The sequence below is a fragment of the Pteropus alecto genome, unplaced genomic scaffold (assembly GCF_000325575.1).
Source record: "Pteropus alecto unplaced genomic scaffold, ASM32557v1 scaffold109, whole genome shotgun sequence".
NCBI classification, from domain to species: domain Eukaryota; kingdom Metazoa; phylum Chordata; class Mammalia; order Chiroptera; family Pteropodidae; genus Pteropus; species Pteropus alecto.
This window is the reverse complement of record NW_006494608.1, coordinates 6,310,260-6,334,487: the sequence shown is the minus strand read 5'-3', so window position 1 is coordinate 6,334,487 and position 24,228 is coordinate 6,310,260. Positions and strand designations below refer to the sequence as shown.

General features: G+C 41.2%; 1 protein-coding gene across 3 annotated transcripts in view; it reads right to left on the bottom strand.

Annotated features, from left to right (window-relative positions):
• LAMB1 (laminin subunit beta 1) overlaps window positions 1-16,437 on the bottom strand; it is a 66,377-nt gene extending 49,940 nt beyond the window's left edge. The window contains exons 1-7 of one of the 3 annotated variants that reach the window (XM_015599501.2): window positions 16,256-16,437; window positions 15,814-15,927; window positions 14,577-14,752; window positions 11,965-12,100; window positions 8,842-8,915; window positions 2,839-3,027; window positions 2,685-2,748 (exon numbers count right to left, since the gene is read on the bottom strand). In XM_015599501.2, coding sequence (XP_015454987.1) covers window positions 2,685-2,748; window positions 2,839-3,027; window positions 8,842-8,915; window positions 11,965-12,100; window positions 14,577-14,752; window positions 15,814-15,850 — 676 coding nt within the window. In that variant the 5' untranslated portion in view covers window positions 15,851-15,927; window positions 16,256-16,437. Of the gene's footprint in view, window positions 1-2,684; window positions 2,749-2,838; window positions 3,028-8,841; window positions 8,916-11,964; window positions 12,101-14,576; window positions 14,800-15,813; window positions 16,031-16,071; window positions 16,232-16,255 lie in introns of those variants that run through there. The other 2 variants (XM_006925354.3, XM_015599502.2) reach the window with 2 other exon arrangements.
• Between the last annotated feature and the right edge of the window lie 7,791 nt (window positions 16,438-24,228).

Sequence of the window (24,228 nt, the reverse complement as noted above, 5' to 3'; positions counted from 1 at the left end):
AATTATTTGGTCCCTCTGCCCTCCCACCTGGATCTGTAGGCTGAGACTGCTCTGAAGCTTTACTTTCACTTCTGCTGATGCAGTCTTTTAATTTCTACACAGGGCCACAGGGAATTGGCCCACCACATCAGATACTTTCAAAGCCCACATATGACTTTAAATACTTATAATCTATGCAAAGCTTACAATGAAGACTATAGAAAGAGCTGAGGGTTGAAAAGAGAAAGTGTATCAGTCCATGCATTAAACTTGGGTTCTTTGTAAAATCAAAAACTAAACAGAGAAACCATGGTCTACTGAGCTGAAAAGAATTTATGAATGCCAACATTTCCTCCTCCACGAATGTCTCTGCACAGAAAGAACACAAGCGCTTATTGACAAGAGGCCAAACAACAAACTTGAAGAGCAGCTAGAGTATGTAGAAACCCTTGAACTGATCTTTGTGGAAGCCCTCAGAAGAGCAAATACACTCCCCTCCACTCTCTCCTGCCACATTTAACAACCAAGCCTTGATTGCTGTTCTAAGAGGCAGAATCAATTTTGAAGTGAGTCTCAGAGATCTCAACAATAGGGACAACTAAACAGATATTGTTTCCTTGATTGCAAAGTTAATCAAAAGCATGAACTGCTAAAATGCTTCGTTAATATTGAAATAGATTTTGATGCCTTAGAAGAGAATTAGCAATCGCAGAGAATTGTAATGACAACACATTCTCAAGTCCCATAGATTTCACCTAAAAAGGAGCAGATCATGAGTGAATCCTTTTAGGGAGCCAGGAGCAATTTGTCATAGGAGCCCAGGGGGACATTTCTCACAACTGAATTTTGAGAGCAGGGAGGGTAGGCCTCACAAAGCTCATGCAGAAATAGCACAGGGCTGGCTGTGCCATTAAATAATTTTTTTATAATAGAATGAATGAGTAAATTACAGACCAGAGACAGTCTGAGCCACATGTAAAATTAAGTTAAATGGGGAAATGGCACTCCTCTGCAATATTCCCTGGATGCCTTCCATTCTATTCTTCCATGCTTCAGACTGGGAAGTTCCATGGGGCCTTGGTTAAAAATAAGGCTCTGCTCAGCTGGGAAAGACCAGCCAGAATCAGCCCTGCCTCTGCTAACCTGACTGCACCTTAAAAGCACGAAGGGGAGCCTCAGCTTTTCACTGTGACTACAGGACCAGGTCTAGGCAAGACTTAAGCCACAGCTGATGGCAACATCAACAGCAGCAGTGCAGCTTGAATTTACTGAGCATTTTCTATGGCATGAGGCACTGTGGTAGATGGTTTATATACATTAACTCGTTTTCCCTCCATAGCAACCCTAAGGTCAATAGTACTCTCCATTTACAGATTTAAAGAAACAGAGGCTTAAACAAAAAGTTTTAAGTAAATTACTTGCCCCAGGTGACATAGTTTTAATATGCCGAAACTGGTATTTATTTTTTTTATTGTTGTTGGAACTGGGATTTAAACTCAAATCTGTCTGACTCCAAAGCCCATTCTTTTAATCAGTGAGAATTTTGCCTCCCAAGATCAAAAGGTAATTCTGAAAAAAGATAAGCATAGTTGTTGAATGCTGCAAAGAGCTTTCAACTGAGAATCATAACACATGGCTTTAGGATCTGACCATGTCACCCTATACATGTTTTCCAACTCTCTAAGCCTCAGTTTACTCATCTGTAAAGTGGAAATACAGCCCTCACCTTATTCAGCATATTGAGCATGGCTGAGACCTCTGGTTTCCCTCCAGTACTTTCTTCTTTTCTTGTTTGACAATAAGAGCCCTAGCCTAGAGTTTGAGGGAACACATGGCCACCTAGCTAGAGATGCTTCCCAGAGTCACCTGCAGTATAGCCATGTGACTAATTTTGGCCAATGGGATGTGAATAGAAGTTATAACAGCTTTTGTGTCACTTGCCCTTCATTCCTCCCCTCCCACAGGTTGGGACAAGAACATGGTTTTGGTCCAACTCTACCCATGTAGACAACGATTATAAGACAGAAGGAACCTGGGTAATCTAATGGCTACAGTTGCCAGATTCAGCAATAAAAATACAAGATGCTCAGTTAAATTTGAATTTCAGATAAACAATCATTTTTTAGTATGTGTCCCAAATATCACACGGAATATAGTTATACTAACTACAAATTTGCATGGGATATACATGTACTAAAAAACCAATTCATTGTTTATCTGCAGTTCATATTTAATTGGATGTCAGTCTGTATTTTATCTGGTAAGCCTACTTTTGGCAATTGAACTACTATTCTCTGAAAATCCCTCTGGGTGATTTTGTAAGAGAGAAATAAACTTCTATTTATTTGAACCATGATATTTTGGGAGGCACTTTGTTACAACAGCTTAATCTGTAACCTAATATATGAGCATATAAATACACACACATATATATTATACTGAGCAATAAAATAAGGTATTACGACCAGCATAATTGAGTACCTATGACATAAATTTTTTACTCTTATCAAAATGTGTTTGATAAGACGAGAACTTTGATTATTGTCAATTTTGAGAGCCTCTGGTGGAGTACTGCAGAGAAAGAAAGAAATGAAGAGCATGGATTTAGCACTAAATATTTAGATTCTGGTTTGCAGTGCTCTCTGGGTAAGAGTTCTTCCATGATAGCTGTTTTCCATCAAACTTTTATTTGGAAACAAGCTTACTCTGTATCCCTGGACTATATGGATCTTCTATTTTGAAAGCAGGATCTAAAGCACGAAATATCACCTAAAAATAGATATAAGAGTAATTGGTATTTTTGCAATAATCAAAAACAAGATTTGCAAATAGAATATAATACCAACAAAGCAGACAAACCTCTCCTTCTGTCGAAGGTTCAATGTCAGAATATCGGGAATCACAAATTATGTCATCGACCTTTTTCATGGGGCCAGTTGAAATGCCTGGAAATGAGCTTTCGCAGTCATAAGCAAAGTATCTGTACACGCCCCAGGTTTTTCCAAAGTCAGACGATCGTTCTATCAGCATAGCAGCTGGACGGAATGTCTGAAGGCAGGGTGGAAAAGGCTCATTTGATAATTTTCAGTGGTAATCTGTTTTTTTTTTTTTGAAATCTCAGATGAAAATATCACTCAACTGTGCGCCACAAACCCTGACTGCCTATGGTTGGTATTTTAGACCCTGGCTGGATTTCAAATACTTCAAGCTGTTCCATGGAGTCTCTTCTTGCAAGTGTCTAGCCTCTAAATTTCACACTTTTTCCCACCCTACCAAAGATTAGTAAGTTGTTTCTCTTTAGAAGCTGATTACAAACAGGCATTAATAGCAGACAAGTTTTGGTATATTTAGTCGCCAGGCCCATAATATAATTGGTTAGTTTGAGTGCTTATTCTTTCATTTGTTCATTTTATCATTCAATATACATATAATGACTGCTACTCGTACCAGACAGTGGTCTAAATACTGTAGATAGTCCACTGAGGTACCAATATGGGTATAAGTCATATACGACATCACACATCAAACACCACAGTAGAGTCACATGTGTTATGCTTGGGGAAAACAAGAGGAAGGAATTACTAACTCAAAAATCTGGGGAATCCTGCAATTCCACTCCTAGCTATACACTCAAAAGAAATGAAAACAGGGACTCCAATGGATATTTGTACATGAGTGTTCACAGCACATTATTCACAATAGCCAAAAAGTGGAAATAACTCAAATGCCCATCAGCAGATGAACGAATAAATGCAAAGTGCTGTATGCATGAGATGGAATGCTATCTGGCCATGAAAAGGAGCAGAATTCTGATATTTCCTACAACATAGGTGAGCCTTGAAAACAGTATAGCAAGTGAAATAAGCCAGGCACAAAAGGACAAACATTGTACAATCCCACTTACATGAAATGTCTTGAATAGTCAAGTGCACAATGACAGACAGTAAATTAGGTTTCCCAAGGCTAGAGGAGGGGCCAGTGAGGAGTTAGTGCCTAATAGGAACAAAGTTTCTATTTGGGGTGATGAAAAAGTTCTGGAAATAGATAGTGGCAACGGTTACATAACATTGTGAATATACCTAATGCCACTGAACTGTATACTTAAAAACGGGTAAAAAGGCAAATTTTGTGTTATGTATATTTACTACACAGAATGCGAGGGAATGCTTCAGAGAAAAGATGGATCTTAAAGGAGTTAACCAGGTGTTTTCCAGGCAGGGATGGAGATGGCTACAGATGACAGAAGAGGTCAGTTGGGGCAGGGCAGGAAGGGATTTGCTAAGGGGTTTACTTAATTTTCATGCAATGAAAGAAGAACACTGAAAGATGTAAGTGGACAGAATGAAATGATCAGAGTGCACTTTAGAAATATAACTCTGGCAGAGATCCTGGACGTGGACAAACCAAGAGACAAGGAAACCAAATAATAGGAAAAAAATGAAGGTCTTAAGTCAAACATTATAGTTTGGATAGAGATAAAGGGATAGAACTGAAAGCTCTGAAAGTTTAGTGAAAGTAAAATGTATTGAATTGTACTTGGTGATCAATCTCCCTTTCAGTGGAAAGGGAGGGAGAGAAAAGAAACATGGGCACCTGAGCCTGGGTAGCTGGAGGGACTGTGCTGCTAATAACCAAGACACAGAAGCGATGTGAAGGCAGCAAAGGTTAGTGCTCCAAGAAAATGCATCAACGAAGGGCTAGACAAAGAAGGAAAGTGAGCGATGCCAGGAACTTTAATTACATTATTTCATTTAATCTTATTATGGGCTGAATTGCATTCTCCCCAAATTCTTATATTGAAGAACTAACCCCCAGAACCTCAGACTGTGACTGTATTTGGAAATAGGATCTTTAAAGGGATAATTAAGGTAAAATTAGATCATTAGAGTGGGCCTTAATACATTGTTACTGGTGTCCTTATAAGAAGAAATTAGGATATAGACATGTTCAGAGGGCAGACCAGGTGAAGACATAAAGAAAAGACAGCCTTTACAAGTCAAGGAAAGAAAGAGGCCACAGAAGAAGCCAACTCTGAGGACATCTTAATCTCAGACTATTGTCAAAGCCACCCAGTCTTTGGTACTTTGTTATGGCAGCACTAGGAAACTAATACACCCTCACAACACATTTGTTGTACTGATGAGGAAATTCAGATTCAGAGACATCAGATGACTTGCTAGCTATCGGTAGAGCTTAGATTCAAATTCAAGCTAAATTAAAACCAGACCTATCTTTCTGCCTCACTGGCTAAAATGGCATAATAGAAGGCTGAAAGTGGATGTCAGAGAGGAAGGACTAAAAAGACAAGAATTCTGGGAACTGAGGCAGGACAGAGGTTTAGGAGGGTGTGGTGGACAGGGTCAACTGAAAAAAAGAGATGAAGCAGAATGAGCACTAAAAGTAGGTGAATACTTCAACACTGATCAACAGGGTTAAGTGCATTTGGAGAAGTGGACATTGGATTACAGTGGAGAAAAGATCAAGAAAGTTAAGCCAACTTAGCAAACGGAACCTGAACAAAAATACTTCTGAACTAAAACCAGTGCTGGACAGAAATTTGGATAACAGCTAATGGTGAAAGCTAGTACATTTCAGACCTTTTCTTGCCTTCCTTAATAATCCTAATGGTCTTTTTCACTGATAAAAGGAGAGAAGGGTAAGAATATGGAAGGTCATATTTTGACAGGTTCTTTGACTTATTCACTTACTAGTTGATCCAGTTGATATTTTTTTTACTTATTCAGGAATACAAGAAAATGATACTTTATTTAACTCCAGTATTAGATTAAGAATTTTAAAGTAAGGGGTGAAAACTCAATAACTAAGTGAACCAGGGCAAACTTCCCAGGCGAGCAGGGTCCTGGGTGGCATCGCTTCGAGAGAGACTAGCCTGATGTCTGTCACAACGGAGCAGAGAGGAAAAGCCTTGCAGCCAGTCCTGGCTACGCTTCCTTCTCTCTCCTTTCTGGAAATTTCTTAGTCCCAGAGGGCCACTGATGAATTATCCAATTTCCTGTGGAGTTAAGAAACTGCTGGAAACCAGAATAACACATTTTACCTACAAAACACAAGGCTTTCCACATTCTTTGTTTAGTCACCATCCTTTAGAGTCCTCACATTACTGCACAGTTGCCTCTGACTTTACACTAAATAAAAGAGCTATGAATTTGGAAACATCTGGCTATATACAAAAGCATACTGTGTATATACGAAATGAATTTTGCTAGCCGAAGAAAACCCAATCCATTTAGCAATCAGCCATCTTCATGGCAGACTCAGAAAAGAACACATATTCTTCATCCTCATCCCCTTCCTGTCCTCAGTACTCTTAATGGTATCACCACCCTCCTAGTTACTCAGATGGAGTAACTTCTAATCTTTCTAATCTTTCTTCTTCTAATCTTTCTTCAGTTATGGCCGAACCATTGATTCTAAGGGGTCCAGCTGACTTCCTTAGAAAACAGACTCCTCCTTTCTCTGTGTGATGATTATCAGAGGCAGCAGTAGAAGGGGGTAAGGGGATATATGTGATCTGAAAAAAGCTCTCCAAGTAATGCTTCCAGGACACCTGGGCTTCAGGAGGCAGCTTTCTCCTGCCAGAGAATCACAGACAGACTCTGCACTGACCCAGCCCTCCACTGACACTGACCATACGAGAGTCCCCAGTATTGTCCCAGGCCCCCCTTTGCATTTCCTCTTGGCTCCCTCCCTGAAATACAGGTCTCATTTCTGTCAGGTTAACGGCTGCCTATTTCTTATTAAGTTTACACTCCCCAGGAAGGAATCAAGGTGCTTATCATCTTACTTCTTTTCCTCAGCTCACCTCCTAGCTCGGGGCAAACTTACATTGTACGTGCTGAACAAACCCTGCCCGAATGGTCCCACCACCAGAGCTGTGCTCTCAGACTGTCTCCTCTGCCCAGAACGGCTTTCCTTCCACCTCCTCCCACTGAAATCCTGCTCACTCTTCCAGGCCCAGGGTAAGTGCAGCCCCAGTTCCCTCCTCATGAAGCTTTCTCTTGTATTCCAGGCTAAAGTTAAGCTCACCCTCTTTTGTGTTAATGTTCATTGTCCGAACTTCTGCCACAGCACTTAGTGCATTCTGTCACGTATTATAAGTTGTTTCTCCCCTGGAAGACTGGAAGCTCCCAGAAAGCAGTAACCACTATCTTTAAAATATCCCATAATGCCTGAAGCAGTTTTTACAAACAGAAGATGGTTAGATTCATTTATTCATCGGTGAATATTTGTAGAGCAATTACTAAGCATCATCATATAAAAAAGCAACCACATTCCCACTATAGGCCAGGTAGCAAGATTATCCCTACTCCCAGAGCAGAGGGGAATGTCACCCAACCCTATAAAACAGGTGTTATTATTCTTCCCACTTTACCCAGGGGAAGCCAAAGATCTGGCCACACTTGTCAGTAAGGGGCAGAATGGGGGTTTGCATCTGTCTGTCCAACCCCATCGAGGTTGCTTTTCATACATAAACTAGAACTCGAAGGATGAGTTCTCTCCCACAAACTAAAGTCTGACACATTGTACCCATCTTCACATCTCAGTTTAGTCTCCCACCTCCTCTTTTTGACCTTCTGCACTTCCATGCAGAATTTCACCTTTGGTCCACTGTATTCCCTTGAATAAGTTTCAACTACAGAATATGTGCCCAAAGGACTTTGAATATAAAGAAACTCAGAACTATCCATGTATGTAAACAGATGTCCTTTCCTAAATAAAAAAAAAATAGGACCATCGACATTAATAAAGATGACTGAGTATATTTAGGTGTCACATAACATGAAAGCGGCATCCTCATGCATGGCTGAGTTTTAATTCCAACTGCCAGGTTGAGTATATGATCAATGAAGGGACAAGAGGTATGTTTAGCGGAAGCCCTCCCGCCCCTCTCAGTATCAGGTGTCACGGAGTAAACCTTCCATCCCAGCAGTAACAGCAGGTTCCTGAGGAGGTGGGGGCAAGGGGATGAAGAGCTGGGGCCTGGGAACCGGCAGCCCAGCCTCTCTCCCAGCCTCCCTCCATCAGTTTTGACCCCCGCCCACCCACGGCCCCAGCCTCCCAGGCTTCAGTAGAGGACGCAAGTGAGACTTTTATGGCTACCTGCCCAAACAGTAAATTTATCCCTGGCACCTTTTCCTAACTTGAGAAGGTATAGATAAGGCCCCCGACTCCAACTGAAAACTATTCACAAGTGATTTTAATTTGAGAAGCAATACGTAAATTATGGGGTTTGTGTGCACCAACATGTACTCTAAGCCATATGAAGTCTGTCATTCCCAGGCAGCTGCTTAAGGAGAAACAAAGGGACTTTGTATGGAGACATTCCCTAGTCCTGGAGTCATTTTACATCTCTAAAAGAGAAAGGATGAGAGAAGCCACATTTAAGAAGGTACACACATTTTTTAAGGAACTGTAAAACTGTTCCCACAGATTTTGCAAAACCTTGGAGACTAAAGATAATACACTTCCTTTTCAGTTACCAAACTCGGCATTAAATCATCAAGCCAAGCGATTAGGGATTTACTGTCCAGATGTTTTATGGTGGTTTGGGAGAGAGTCAGACCTGCCTCTGTCCATGGGGAAATAAAAAGATTTCTCATTAAAAGTTTACCGTTGAATTACCTTAGAATAGTGGGTTTTTCTACTTATTGCCACAAAGACAAGAGAGTTTGTTAAGTGTAGTTATTCACGCCCATGTTTTTAAAAACTGCTCAATTATCCCAAGTTATTGCAATAATAATATTTATGTTCCCATTTATATCAACTCAGAACAGATATCAGTTTTAGGGAATTACACAGTGTTCTCATGTGTCATTTGTGAGAAATTTATGGATTCCTTACCTTGAAGGTCATTATGAGATGAGTAAAATGGAATTCTGCTTCCAAATCCAGTTGGATGGTTACATTTTCCACACCTATAGATTTTTAAAAAATAAAAAAGGAAATAGTAAGGTAAACAGAAACATCTGTGAACAGTTGAGACTATTTTCTTAAATTATCTTTATGCTCTCATAGAAACCCTCTTTGCCTTCTATTTTAAGCTGAAGCCGCAGATAAGATAATGACAATAAACCTCTGTCTTGATTTAGGTGGTAAAGCACATATCAGAAGGATCCTCCCGTCTTCATAAATCCTTTTGGGGCTCAACGTGTTGAATCTGCCCACTAGAACAAGGCATCTGGCAGAATGCCTATAGCTGCTGTCAAGGACATCTTTACTTAAGAAACAGTGAACCATCTTCCCAACTCACTAAGCCAAGAGGCTCACCAAGGATAAAGAAAAAAAGGGGCACTTCCTGTGCACAGCAAGGGTTCAACTGACAGTCTGAAGAAGAACAGAGGCACAATCCTTCTCTAGGAGAAACACAAATACTCCTTTTTGTTTCTATTCAGCAGCAAGGAAAATAAATAAGAGTCTACCACATATGCTGGTTATGCTCCAATTTAGAAAACCCCAGCCCTGATGGGGAAGGCGTTGGATGCATTTCCACAACTGAGAAACAATGCCAAAGAGACAAAGAGCCAATCCAATAAATAAACTGGCCCAGACAAATATTAACATCTTGCCTTTTGGGGAGAGCCTGAACAAACAAATGAGCCTTTGCATCATGCACTGAGGGTCCATCAGACACGCCTTAACACACAAAAAAGGCCACTGGAATTCCAGAGGCGGAGAATACCTCCACCCCAATCCGTTAGGCCCTGGAGCCTGCCTGTTTGGTAAAAGAGACCTTTCCACCTTTCCTGTGCTTCAGAGAGCTTTTAGGGTCCATCTTCCAGAGCAAAAGAAGTCTTACATACAGGAAAATAGGAATGAGTGAGAATGAATTATGTCACCAGCTGGCATATTTTCAGGAAATCAGTAGAACTTTTGAAATGAACTCTCCTGCTGGAAAACTGCCAAATCAATTGGAGAAGAAGAGGAAATGGTCACTGGAACGGATATGAGTTAGTTGGAATGTTAAAGAAAAATATTATAATCATACTAACTTTATCTAAATTACTAAAAAGAACCATATCATAAACCTACTCTGAACATTTTTTTCAAGTGAAATGTTAGCTAAGCAACTATATGTCTCTCCTCATCTAGGCTTTTAAAACCCTGCAATATTTGCTCAAAATGAAGAGATAATGAAATAATGTAAAGTACAAACAAGACTAGCACCACTTCTGTAACATAAGAACATATGCTGCAATGTGTGCCCTAAAAGCACATTCCACTTTAGATTCATAACCTGATAAAGCACAACGGTTTTTTTTTTTTAACATGAGAAGAAAATTCCATGGAGAAAAACAAGATCATTATTCCACAGTATATGTGATTCCTGTCAGACCTAGGAACAGATCATCACAAAGGGTAAGTTGGAAGTAGATATAAATGCCAGGCCCAATTCTATGCCCAGGCACTGATTATTTAATGCTATGTAAAGCTCTACTTGGACAAAACACAAATCGGACCTATTGTTATTGTCTCCTGTCGTCTCTCTGTTGTCTGATAGTTCACAATTAAGTTTTCATAAATCCCATTTATGAAGAAAGTCCTTAATTGTGAACTATCAGACAACAGAGAGACGACAGGAGACAGTAACAATAGGTCCGACTTAGTCCATCAGTCTAATCTCCTCTAATCTTATGTCATAGGGTAAGAGAACTCAAGCCCCTCTAATTGAAAATCCCTTCTTTCTGGCACTTAGCCTCCTTGCCACACAAATTAAAAGCTGTAGAAATTTATAAACTCCTGATGCAAGCAAGAAGTTCCCCTCCTTTAGAACAATAGCACATGATGAAAGATTTTACTGTCTACCACCTGAAATGGGAACAGTATCAGTCCTCACACTGAGACATCCTTCTTCCATCTTCTCATTTCACTAGAAGAATGTGAGCAGTCAGGAAATGCTCCTGTTCTGTTTGTAATAAGCTTTATGCTATTTCAAAAGTCCTCTGTGATTCAGGTGCAGATTTACAGAAGCTTCTCTTTCATGCTGAACTATCAACCAAGCTATTTTCCTATAAAAATAGGGCTCTAACTGATGCTTTCTGAGGACCAGTCTATCTCAGTCAAGCTGGTAACCAATGGAGTGCCAAAGCCAACCAATGAAACCAACAGTCTTCTAGCAAGCACGTGAGAGTTCATAGTCAATGATGAGGAATTCTATTAAAGGAGTTCTTTATAGAATGATGAATGACTGTGAACCTCCAAAAGCTTCTTGGGGCGCGGAGGGGTGCAGATGTAGTAGGGTCTATGCTTTCTATGGCCAGGCTTAGGTTCACTTCTGAGAGCCCTTTCTCATAATTTTTTTTTTTTTTTTAAAAGATCTACACAATTAACAAACACAATAACTTTATCTTTATTCCCCAAAGTTCAGCATTTGAATTTGAAACAAATGCAAAACTAATTTTGGCTTAGTTTTACAGCAATAGTGACATCACGTTGATGAATTTATTAAACCATACCCAAAAGGCAAAGAAGGGACGAAAGACTGACTTTACACACTCACTGGAGAAATCGACTTGGGGTCATATCCATGTTGACAGAGTCTTTGAAAAATCATGTCCAGTGCTTAGTAATAGTACTATTAAATTTTCTTTAGATAGAAGAAAAGTATTGATAGTGGTGAGGAGTGATTTTGCCCTTTCATTTGGGGTTGATCAAAATGAGAGATGCTACGTTTTGTGGGCCTGTGATAGTACAAGGCCTTACCACACACTCCTCAATAACCTCCTCAAAATGAGGACTACGAAATACTTTGGTCTAGCATGAAAGACTGCTTTCTTGTAGGAAGTGTATGCTTCAGGAAGGATCAGATTTTACCCAGAGAGGTTAGTGCTTCAGGCAGTTTATCTGTCAAAGGCCATGATTACAAGATCAAGGAACCAATAGTAATTATAAACACTCAGGAGCCCATAAACCCCTTCCAAGTGACCAAACACACTCTATGGACTTGTTCCCATACCAACCACATACCATTTTCAGATTGCCACCAAATCTTAAGGCGGTTTGGAGCAAATGTAGTGACCACATTTTCAATGAGATGACTGTCAGGATTGAGGGTCTCATGATAAGGATCTTGTGAATTGCATATGAAGCACTTTTTGTCCTCCTGAAAGCAAAGTTAGTTTCATGAGTCTAGGAAACAATCACACACACCCCAAAACAAAAATCAAGTCTGCAAAACAAATATCAAACCTACCTACCTGCTTCAATAAAAATGAATGTGCCAAAATTATTTAAATGACGTATCACATACCTTTCACTTTAACTTACTGAGTATGGAATTCTCTTGCAAATTTCCTCCTTTTTTGCAAATTCAAGGTCAAAAGTAAAAAAAAAAGCATCGTTTCCATCAGCTAACAGTTTAATCAAAATGCAATTTCTAGGCTTAAGCCTTAATCTCAATAAATAGCTAGAGAAGCTTACTCTTAAAGTAAAATGCAGAAGAGGCATTAGAGAATTTTTATTGACATAAAGCAAACTGAAAATGAAAGAAGAAAACAATTCATTTGGCCTGATTTTCTAAAACCTACATAAGGTAGAAACAAAGTATTAGGCAGAAGTATTTAAGAAGCTTTAAGAGCTACAGAATGAGACTTCTTAGAGTCTACTCTGTACAAGTGGTGAATCAGCAGTAGTGGTGTGCAGGCTACAGACTGCTCAGAATATCTGGGGAAGGAGTACTGGGCTGTCCTATTGTGTTGGCAGAACTATACACTGGACCAGCTCAAAGAATGCCAAAATGGTCCTGAACTGAAATTAAGGTATACTTAGGTTTTAGAGTAGCTTTGAACTTCTCTCTTCTCATCTTCCTTTTCCCTAAAATGGGTGCCACAGCCACCCTGGCAGTGGGTCAGGAGGTTTCAGAGAACCCTCTTTGCATTTCATCATGACAAATAATAAACAGCATAACTTAGTAGTTACCTTTTCCATATGGAACTCTGCTTTCTACCTAGGTTTTCCAAAATGCAAACTATTCTTAAGTTTGAAAATGATGCTAAAATTGAAATCTATAAAGTCCCATGTACTCCTTACAAACATTTAAGCAAGGGTGATATTCTTATGAGGACAATATCAACTGACTTTTACACTTGTATTTATTTAGTTAGCTATTAGTTTTCTCTTTCCTCCCCAAAGGATTTAGAGCCCGGCAAGATGTACTAAAATAGAGAGACCAGAAATCACAGATGCAATGGGACCCTGGACAAAATACGTAAACTTCCTGACTCATTTTTTACATTCACTAAATGCTTGAGAAAAGTGCATGCCCAGTTCCTTTCTTTAGACTCTGGTATCTGTGAAGAGCACTCCACAATTTCATGGCTAATCATGTAAACCAGAGAGTCTGGCTCTACTTGCTTTTAACACAAATAGTCCATTCTCATTCTGGTCAAAGCTGGTTTCAGAATCTGGTGATTCATTTACAGGATGTCCTGGATTCTGAGGTAAATGTTAGCATATATTTTAGGTAAAATACACACGCTAATATTAGAAAAGGTAATATCAACTGCCTTCATTAACTCGTAGTCAAGGAAACTAATACTGAAGAACAATTACCAGAACTTACAAAAAAAAGTTTAATTATAGCCTCCCTTCTAATCATGAGGAAGCAGTCTAGACATTGCTGCATAAACCTGGAAGCAAATGAGTGGAATCCACTTTACCACATTCCTTGGACTTAATTTATCAGATCTCCAGAAAGGGCTCTCTTTCTGCTTGTAAAAGTGACTCCATGTTAAGGAATCTGTTGTGCAAACCACAGCACCCTGTGTCCTACTCCCAAAGGGCAGGTATACAAGTGGGTGAAGTGACCAAAATTAGAGCAATTAGCTTGGAACTTGCCCAGCATGTGAGACTAACATCTTCCACTTGCCTTAGAGATATCACTCTCCTTTTCAAACATCAAGGAAAGGGATTCTGATTCTGGACAGTTTACACTTTGTGTTTTCTTTTTAAATTAATTTTGACTTTGTAAAAATGTGACTTCTGAAATATAAAATCTGGTTCTACTTTTAGAAATAGATAACATCCTGAAATTTCATTTCAGTCCTCATCTATGACGGTACCATGAAAACTAGAGTATTATGAATAAGAAAGCATCTGATCCTAATATCTAATAGGGGTAAATGGGAAAACAGCACCCAATGAGGAGAGGAAAACAGGTTTAGTGATTGGAGTGACCTATAAAAAAAAGAGGATGGACGCCTTTTTTATACATGTTTCCAAAGGCGAAAGATTACTAACTTACTTACACACACACACACACACACACACACACACGGCCATATGGCTATTAGAGCTGTGGGTCAGTGAACAGGGCAGGGGCGAGGTCGGTCTACAGCCCTGCCTTTCCATACCGCCGGCAGTGGTGTCGGGCAGGAAACGTTCGGGGGATGCAACTGTGCAAACTGAGGTGGGCAAGAGGGTGAGCTACTAGCCTAATCCCGGGCCTCCCTGGCTGGCCGCATTTCCTATCTGGAGAGCTGGCAGGATGCGGAGTCCCCTGGGCCTGCCTGCCCCTTGCGTCTGGGCTGGAGGAAGCGCTCGCAGAGCGTCCAGCTGGGCTGTCCCCCGGGCCCTCTCACCTGAAGGTGGCTGACGATGCAGTAAGGCTCAGGGGTGTGCAGCCCGCACGTCGAGGTCACCGAGAGCTTCTGTGCTCGGCCGATGAGAAGGTCGCCGGTGGCTGGGTAGCAGCTACCCTCCGCGCAGCCGTAGCTGAACTCCGGTTCCTGAGCGAGCACTCCGGCTTTCAACAGGGCTGCACAAGCGTCAGAGGTTGGGGGTTGGGGGAGATAAGGAGCGAGCCTGAGCAAAAGGAACAAGCAGGAGCGGCGACAGAGTGGATTCAGAAAAAAGCAGAATGCACAGAAAAAGAGACACAATGGAGAGATGAGCGAGAGAAAGGCCGGGAAGGCAAAGACGCGGAGAAGAGGATTTGGAAACACAGACACCACCTCAGGTTTGTCCAGCGACCAAGAGCATCGCGCCCACCCTGATCTGCTCCGGGGTAGCAGCTGCGGCCACAAACGATAGATGTGCAGACCTGCCACTCGACGTGACTGGACTTGGATGCAGGGAAGCTGGCGGCCAAACGGCGCACATCTGCGCGCGCGTGTGTATGTGAACCCGCGTGCACGTGCATCCTCGATGTGAGTGCGTGTGTGTACGAGGAAATTTGTGATCGTGGGGGCATGTGAGTGTGTGTGTGTGTACGAGCAAATATCGCGGTGGGGGAGGGCGAGGTGGCAGGGCTCGCGGAGGACATCGCTTTCCCAAGCAAGGGGGAAGAGAACAGTCCCTTGGGCTCTGGAGCAGTTTCAACGCTTCGCCATTCCAGGGAAGCTCCCGATCCAGCTGTTTCTGGCGCCATCCGGGGGCAAACAACGCTGGTTAATTAAATCCACATGGCCCCAGTCTGTTCCCAGGACGAAGTCTGCACTCAGGTCGGGCACTTTCCTGGGAAATGGGCTTCCGGAGAGCCTTCCCCGGCGAGCCCCTTTACCCTGGGGAGCCTGCCTCCCCCGGTGGAGAGCCCCAGCATGAACAGGCCGAAAGTGCAAAGACCCGCCGGGCGGTTGCGGGAGCCTGCGGGATCCCGAGATGTGGGCGCAGAGTCCCCGGGATGCAGGTCCGCGACGATCTTCGCGCGCGGTCTTTAGCCGCCACCGAGGGCGCTGGCATTTAATCCCAGGGCATAATTTCCACCCTAGTCCCTTTCCCGATCCCCCAGGCGCCCTCAAACCTGGGTCAAACGGCATTGGGGTTTTCTTCCCCCATACCCCACCCCCACCCCAACAGACACCGTTTTCTCGGAATTACCTAAGACACTGCAAGCGAACACCTGGAGCAGCCCCATGTCCAGTGCCTGTAGCCAAGAGGACACGGCAAAAGAGAGATCACCAAGTTGCCTGCCCTGTTTTCTCGTGTTCCTTTCTGGAGAGGTGAAGGGGGTAAAAAATAAGGTAAATGTTTAGAGAGAGAAGAGGGGCCCTTCCATTTCCTGCCGCTCCCACGGAAACAGGGGCGGGCAGGCGGGTGGGGAGGGGTAAAATCGCGCAGCCACTTTGTTCAGCTCACCCAGCTGTGCGAGCGCTCTCCCGGCGGCCAGCAGCCCGGAGCCAAAGAAGGGAATTAGAAAGTTTAGCCTTGGGAGGAACCAAGGGAGGCGCCTCTGCTCATGCGCATTTGGAGAGCTGGAGCCGAAGGGGCGGGCGGCAGGAGGCCACAACTTAGTTAGGAGGGGGGGAGGTCTCGGTCTCACCATCCGGGGGAGCTTTTGTTTTAAGTCTGCGTCTTCAGGCTCTGCGGGATTTTGGCTCTTCTGGTTCCCAGAGAGCGGCTGCGCGGCTGCCACCGGGTGCGCGTCCCGAGCCGGGTTAGGGGGTCGGGCTGCATTGGGGCTGTTCTCCGAGGAGGTGTTCAGAACGCCTGGCGTGGGGAGGCTATTCGGGACCTCCCGCGCACTCGTGCAATTTACATTTGTAAGGAGTGAGTCACGAAAAGGTGCCTAAGGCTACAAACTTTTGCATTGCGCATTCAGGGAAGGCACTCAGTTAACCCTTTTGAAAGAAGGTCGACCTTTCTGGCTTGTTCCTGGGAAAGAAGCGAACCCTTAAGTACCTCTGAGATTTGGCTAGGCGCGACAGCTATAATGTCTTCATACGAGGGAAGGAAACTGCTCTTCACTATGCTCCCTTTGTGCACACATTTATCCGGGGCCTGCCCAGGTGGCAACGGCATTGAATTACCCATCTGATTCTGTTTTAAAAGTCTACTTCGTACATAAATCTAGACGATGGCTCTAATTCAGATCATTTCTCAGACGACACTTTTGTTAAGTGACACCTTTCTCATCTCACCTTGACAGAGTTGACTCAGTCACGAAGCTGGAAGTCTCTCCTAAGAGGCACTTCCTCACAATCTCCACAAGCACCACCTCCGCAATTCTAGAGAGAAACTCCATGGAACAATATACAAATGATGAAGCCAGGGAGAGGACCTCTAATGAAGTGTCTTAAACCGGCAGTGTGTGACCCGCCTAATTAAATAAGATAAAATATAAGCTCACTCATCTCCTGGGGGTTGAAGAGGGAAGAGAGGCGGATGACAGAACTCTGCCACCATGCGAATTAGCCCAATTCTGCGGCGTGAGCAATGGATAGTCAAGGCTTGAGCTTTCTTGAGTCTCGCTCTGGGAAAAAGTGCCCGGAACCAGGGAAGTGTCCTTAGTTGTTAGTCCAGTCAGGAGAGTTTGCTTGTTTTCTAATTAATCACTCCAGAGAGGTTTAAGTGGCCAGTTGGTCAGTTTTTAACTTAGTTGTAATGAAATAGGGCTCAGGAAAGTTTAATCATTAGACCATAGAGTACGCTGCTTTATGAGTTTATAAACATGCTTTCTGCTGCAGGAGGCAGGAGCCTCAGGTCTTGGTGATGCATTAATTATTCACCAAAGTGGCACTTGCCCTCCTGCAGACTCTGACTGATGGTCAGGATCCTAGGTGCTGACAGCACTGAGAAAGCAGAGGTGCTGTTGTGAGGTCTAATGTTGCAATGGAGGGTCTTCAGAGCTTAAACTATTAAAAGGCAAATCCCTTTTCCTCTTGTCAAGTTTTTAATACTCTGGGGCAGAGTTGCTTATTACAGTTTTTCACCCATTCGAATTGCAAGCATCATTCCTGAGACTGGCCTCTGCTTTCACAGCGGGGGAGGCCTCCCTGCTATGTGGCAATTATACCTGTCCCGGGTCAGTGTCCTCTCCAGAGGGCAAGAGTTACTCACCTTCAACACTCTTCTAAAGCCCCCTGCTCTCCTGACCACCTCACTTAGTAGTAAACTAAACACTACTAATAAAATTTAGAGATTTATTGTTGTTGCATGTATACATGTAGGAGAGCATGTATAACACCTTCCGCCCACTCTGTCTTTGAATTAGTCTATTTCCATTCCCACCTTTATCTTTTGTATGTCTGTCCTGGAAGCGTGTGCCCTCACATACAAACCTGCTCAATTCTCTCATCGTAAGGGGAAAAAAACCAAAAACCTGTCTTTATTCTACATGCCTTCTACTTACTCCTTTCCTCCCTTTACCTTCATAGCCCAGGTTTTCAAAATGACACTGCACTTACTTTCTGTTTCCTCCTGCTTTCTCCTTTATCCTTTTATAATATGACTTCCAGCTCCAGTGGTCTCAGTAATTACCACCAACCCTCTAGTTGCCAAATACAATGGGCATTTTCCCTTTTTGATCTCTGTGGCATATGTGTCACATATGACTCCCTCAATTTTTTTTTTTTATTTTTATTAAGTTCATTCCATCAATTTTGAGACTCCCTTTTCTTTGGTTTCCAGGACACAATTCCCTCCAAAATATTCCCACAGCACTCCGACTCTTCTTCCATTTCTCTTTCTCTTCTCTAATCCCTTAAATGTTGGTGTTCCTACAGGCTCTGTCTCCAGCTTCTTTTTCCTCTAAACACTTTCATCCACACCCAGTGTTTCCACTGCCTTGGCCTTGGTACTCCCCACATCTGTAACTCCAGCTTGAACCTTGCTTGGAATTTACATTCAATTTCTAATAGCCTATTGAATATCCCTACTTGGATGACCCATAGGACATGTGTTACAAAACTGAACTCATCTGTTCACCCACCCCTTGTGGAACAAAATGTGTTGTTTCCAATTTCAATTACTGTCACCATGATCCACCCCTTAGCTCTAGACAAACCTGGGGACAGGACCGGCTATAGGATTTGCAGGGTCCAGAACAAAATGAAATTGAACATGTGGGACCCCTTGTTCAAAAAGTAATGATTTCAAGATGGCAGCAGAGCATTAAACCAAGCCTGGGACCCTTCTGAGCGAGGAGTCCCAGGAGACTGCGCAGATCACATGCCTTTGTAGCCAGCCCAGCTTGGGAATTGTGCCTGACATTTCCCTCTCCTTTTCCTCTTCTCACCCTATCGTCAGGTCCTGTCATTTCTGCTTTACTAGCAACTAGTCATCATTCCCCCGACATTCTAATCTCATTGCCCTGCCTTAATTTTGTCTCTCTTCATGTCTGGTTCAAACGACCGCAGGAGCTCCCTGGCTGCTATTCCTACTTCTAGACTCTTCCCTTCTTCAGTCTATTCTTCCATAACATTGCCAGAAGGATTTTTTCAGATGCAACTTTCATAATGTTGCTCCTTTGTTCAAAAGCTATCGATGGCTTCCCTTTGCCCATGTGAGCTTCCTGAAGTTCCCTATATGTGACATACTTTTTATACCTTCATTTCTTTCTCTCTGCTACAGGGACCCTTCTTGATGTCATCAACATAGACAGTGCAACCTTTGAAGCCTCCATTTAAGCATGACGCTCTCCTCCCTTTCTCCACCCCGACCCCGTCTACTAGCACCGTGTAAAAGCCTGTTACAGCATAAATGACATAAGACTGTAACTGTTTATGCTCTTATCTCCACCATTAGACAGTGAGACAGGTACTGTGAAACATTCATTTGTGCATAAACATTGCCTGATGTGACAGGAGGCACACTGTAGGTATTCAATAATGTTTCTTAAATGAAAGTAGATAAAGGCTATTCTCCATGTTTTAAAAACTTTCTTAAATGTCCACTTTCTACCTAACATGAATTTCTAGTTGAAGAAATAAAGAAACATCATCAACAGACTAGAGTTCATTTTAGGAATACTTCCAAATTTCGCTCACAGACAAATTCTTCTTTTCTATTATTTTTCCTACAACTTCTAATTTCTGAAGATGTTACAAGTTTAGGAGGAATCAATCACTTTTATTAGTAAATCCCATTGAGGCTTTACTCATGCCGACACGACTCTCTTCCCACACTTATACTTACCTGGGACTACTTGCTTCAGTATAAGGAGCCCAATTGAGAGTTCTATAGCATTTCGAATGGCCAAAGAGACTGCAAATTGTTGGCTGTTCTGTCTCAAAGAATGTGTAACAGTTAGCTCCCTGAGGTATTTATCAATTTTTTTGGGGGGGGGGAAATAAAAGAACTGCTTTCAAGGTCACTTTCACACAGTCTTGGAATGCTACTTATGTGTCTCATTTTTTAATTTTTTAATGATTTATTTTTTCAGTAATCTTTTTATTTTTCAATTATAGTTGATATACGTTATATTAATTTCAGGTGTACAACATGGTGATTAGATGCTTATGTAACTTACGAAGTGATCCTCTGATAAATCTAGTACCTATCAGACACCATACACAATTGTTACATTATTGACTACATTTCTCATGCTATACTTTATATCTCCATGACTATTTTGTAACTACCAATTCATATTCTTTAATCCCCTCCCCTTTTTCACTCATCTCCCCAACCCTCTTTTATCTGGCAACCATCAAAATACTCTCTATAAGTTTGTTTCTGTTTATTCGTTTGTTTTTTAGATTCCACATGTAAGTGAAATCACATAGTATTTGTCTTTCTCTTATTTTACTTAACATAATTCCCTGTAGGTTCATTTATCTTATTGCAGATAACAATATTTCATTCTTTTTTATAGCTGAGTAATATTCCATTGCATATATATACCACCTCTTCTTTATCCATTTATCCATTGATGGACACTTAGGCTGCTTCCATATCTTAGCTACTGTAAATAATGCAGTAAACATACAGATGTATATGTCTTTTCAAATTAGCGTTTTGGATTTCTTGTATAAGTACCCAGAAGAGGGATTCCTGGATCCTTCTTTGTTTCATCATAACCTTTGTTTTAAAGTCTATTTTGTCTGGTATAAGCATTGCTACCCCAGTTTTTTAAATTTCCATTTTCATGAAGTATTTTTCCATTATTTTCAGTCTGTGTCTTTGATCTGAAGTGAGTCTCTTGTAGGCAGTCTTGTCTCTCTTATCCATTCAGTCACCCTATGTCTTTGAGCATTTGATCCACTTACATTTAAAGTAATTTTTGATATATAAGTAGTTCTTGTCATTTTATTATTCATATTTTTGATTTTTTTTCTTCTTAAAGAAGTCCCTTTAATATTTCTTGTAATACTGGTTTGGTCACCATCAAAGCTGAACTCCTTCAGCTTTTTCTTGTCTGGGATTATGCGTGTCATTTTAAACACTGCATTGACAGTGAAGCAAAGATGTCACATTCTAGACTTTGATCTTTAGGTCTTAAAACCTGGCTATTTAGATAACATCATTCTCATGAAAAGTAGTAGATTTTTGTTGTCTTGAAAATTAGATTTAAGTGTATTTTGCAAGTTCGGAATTGATCTAGAAAAGTTCAATGACCAGTAAAATTCAGGAAAAATGTTATACAACACTTTCTACACACCTCTTTTATAATATGTAAGACAGTAATTTGTAATTTTGTATTAAATATCCTTGCCCCGAAGAGCTATTTGAGGGCAAGGATTGTATTTTATCAGAATTCATATTCCCATCAGGTGGCAGACACATTCAATATCTACTTGTTGGACGAATAATTCAAATTGAATAACCCTTCCTAATAAGTGTTAAAGGAACACTTAAGGGGTCGTTACTGTCACTCTCAATAATATAGAATCCATCAGGCAGGGAGTAATGGCATTTTCGGTTTCAGACCATACAATAGAAACTGCTGTTTGAGCTTGCATTAACATCCCTTCATCTGGTAACAGCTCCTAGGCTTTTTTTTTTTTGAGGGGATTGATCCTTTCACATTGTCAACCCACATAATTCAAATAGGGCTAATCTTTCCATGGGCTCTAGGCTAATCAGTGCATTTCCATCTTCCTCTTCCCAGTAGCTGGTTCAGAGATGGGTATGTAAGTCAGCTTTTCCAGTTAGGTGACTTCTGGGACTTCTGTGGAAATTACTGGAATTTTCATGAGAGAAAAGAAAACCTCTCTTTCTTCTTAGACTTGGAGTTAATGTGGATGTCAGCCCGGAATTGGTGGAGGCTTCTTGAGACTGGGGCCAACACAGAGGAAAGCAGAACTGAGGGAAGCAGTAGGGCAGATCCTTAAGGACCACTTTGAGGTAACTTGATCCAGCTATGCCTGAAGAAAACCTATATTACCTTAACCAATTAATGTTTCCGGATATCTAGCATGAGAAAGTTATAAATCTTTGTTACTTTTAGCCTGAGATTTGGGAGGTTTTTTGTTTTAAACTGCAATGTAACCTAGTTTATCCTGGCTACTTCAGGCAGGTCTTTTTCAACACTGTCTTAAAAACAATCATCTGTCTATTCTTAAATATCTCAAAAGAAATGTCACAAACGAGAGCATACCCAAATCTATATTTTAGCATTTTAAGATAGTTGCTAAAATAGATGCGAGAAGGCTTCATCCATGCTCTTTACAGGCATTCTCTGAGCTTGCATACCCATTGCATTTCACCTCCCCAAAAGGTGGCAAGATGGTACTGTAGAGGTAACATGAGATAGGATGGCACTTTTCTACCCACCTATGCCCATGAATTAAAAAACCATTTCTTTTTTAAAAATGTTCTAATTTATATTTAACACCAAATGAGACAAGTTTTTTCAGTTCATTATTTATTCTTTGTTTATGGATTTTAGTATCTGGTTGCTAACCCAACACTTTAAAAATGAGTAGAAGGGAGATTAATGTTTGAAGAAGGCTGGAGAACTTTAGGAAATTTCTTCAAACATTTTATCAGAGTCATAGCAAGATTAACTTAAATGTAGTCAATTAAATACCTTAAGACTTAAATGTTAGTCATGAACCTGAGTTCCATTTTCTGGCATATCATATCTTTACTTTTATTCATGAGTGCCCAACCTAAAGAAGGACAGTAAGAATTTTAAAAACACAAATTCTTGCCAGTTCACGGATAATGAAATGTGTTCTTTTTTGCTCTAAGCTATATACTTGGTCAAAATACATTATCATCTAGAATTTGAGGTATGTTAAGACTGCTTTTTGTTTTAAAAATGTTTATTGAAATCACTGTCATGTTGAGTAGGCAGCTAACACTCAGTGGTTGATAGTTAAGTTTTAGAAAAACATTTCTTCATTAAACTTAGTTCATCTCTCATAACAACCCACCTAAAATTGTATTTTAAAGATGATTTTAGAAGTTTTATTTCAGCTGATGGTGTTACTTCCCTCAGCTTTGTCAGGATGCTGAAAATCAGTAATAGCCAAAGGAAGAAAAGAGGATTTTCTGTATTCTAATATTTTAATTTTTAAAAATCCTCCTTTGCTTTTTTATCCAGATTCTTTTTTCCTTTTGAAAGGTCAAGTTCAGCTCCCAGTGAGCCCGTGAAATCCTGACACATCTCCCCATGAGTTCCTATCCCCATGCCTGGTGCACAGTAGGTCTCTGGAATATGTTTACTGAATGAAAAAGCACTTCTTATTTGACCTATATCTTGAACCTAGGCAATATTCTTATACCAGAGGCTTGAAGTGATTGTCTAAGCTACTCTCTTGCTGCAAACCTATCTCACAGTTCTGAGTTATTAATTATTACCTGGGGTGATCCAAGAAACTGGATTTAATGAGCAAGTTAAATGCTCCACTACTATTTATGGCTTGTACTGGAAGTGGATCCTAATTCTCGATCCAGTTTTTACCCTGGGAAGATGAGATCTTTGAGCACATTTCAGAAGTGATGAAAATGCTGGTTAAAGTCATCCTCTCTTAAATAGCAGCAGTTCTGTCTTATCTCCTCCAACCATTATGCCCTTGGCCTTCTAGAAGAATTAACTCTACAATAGCAGTTCTTCTGAAAGAGTAGCCTGCTCTTCTGGAAAGAGAGCATTTCTTTCACCATAGCTGCTGCACTTGCTGCTGCAAAGGCTGCTAATCAGGCTTATGAAGGCCAACCCACCCAGAGCCCGGTGCTGTGTTTTATCACACCAGAAATAAGTCGGCACTAGGTCTCACTTCAGGAACAGGTGCTGTTTCACATATTGGGCTATTTGTCAAACAAAGAATTTGTAGGATGTGTTTGTTCTTTTCAAGATGGCTAACGAAATGCTGCTATTAAACTCTAGGACTAAATGATTTCTTGGTAATCCTATTTAAAAATCATGGAACATGGAGCTGACAATTTGGTCATCTATACTCAGATAATCCATGGTGATAATCACCACTATTTGGTTGACCTTTGAAACTCCACCTATCTACCCAATTAGTACCTTAAGCCTCAGCAGCAACCTCTCTCATTCTTTAATACTCTTGAGCACTTACTATGTGCCAAGTAGTACTATGGTATATATTCTACATTTAGAGACCA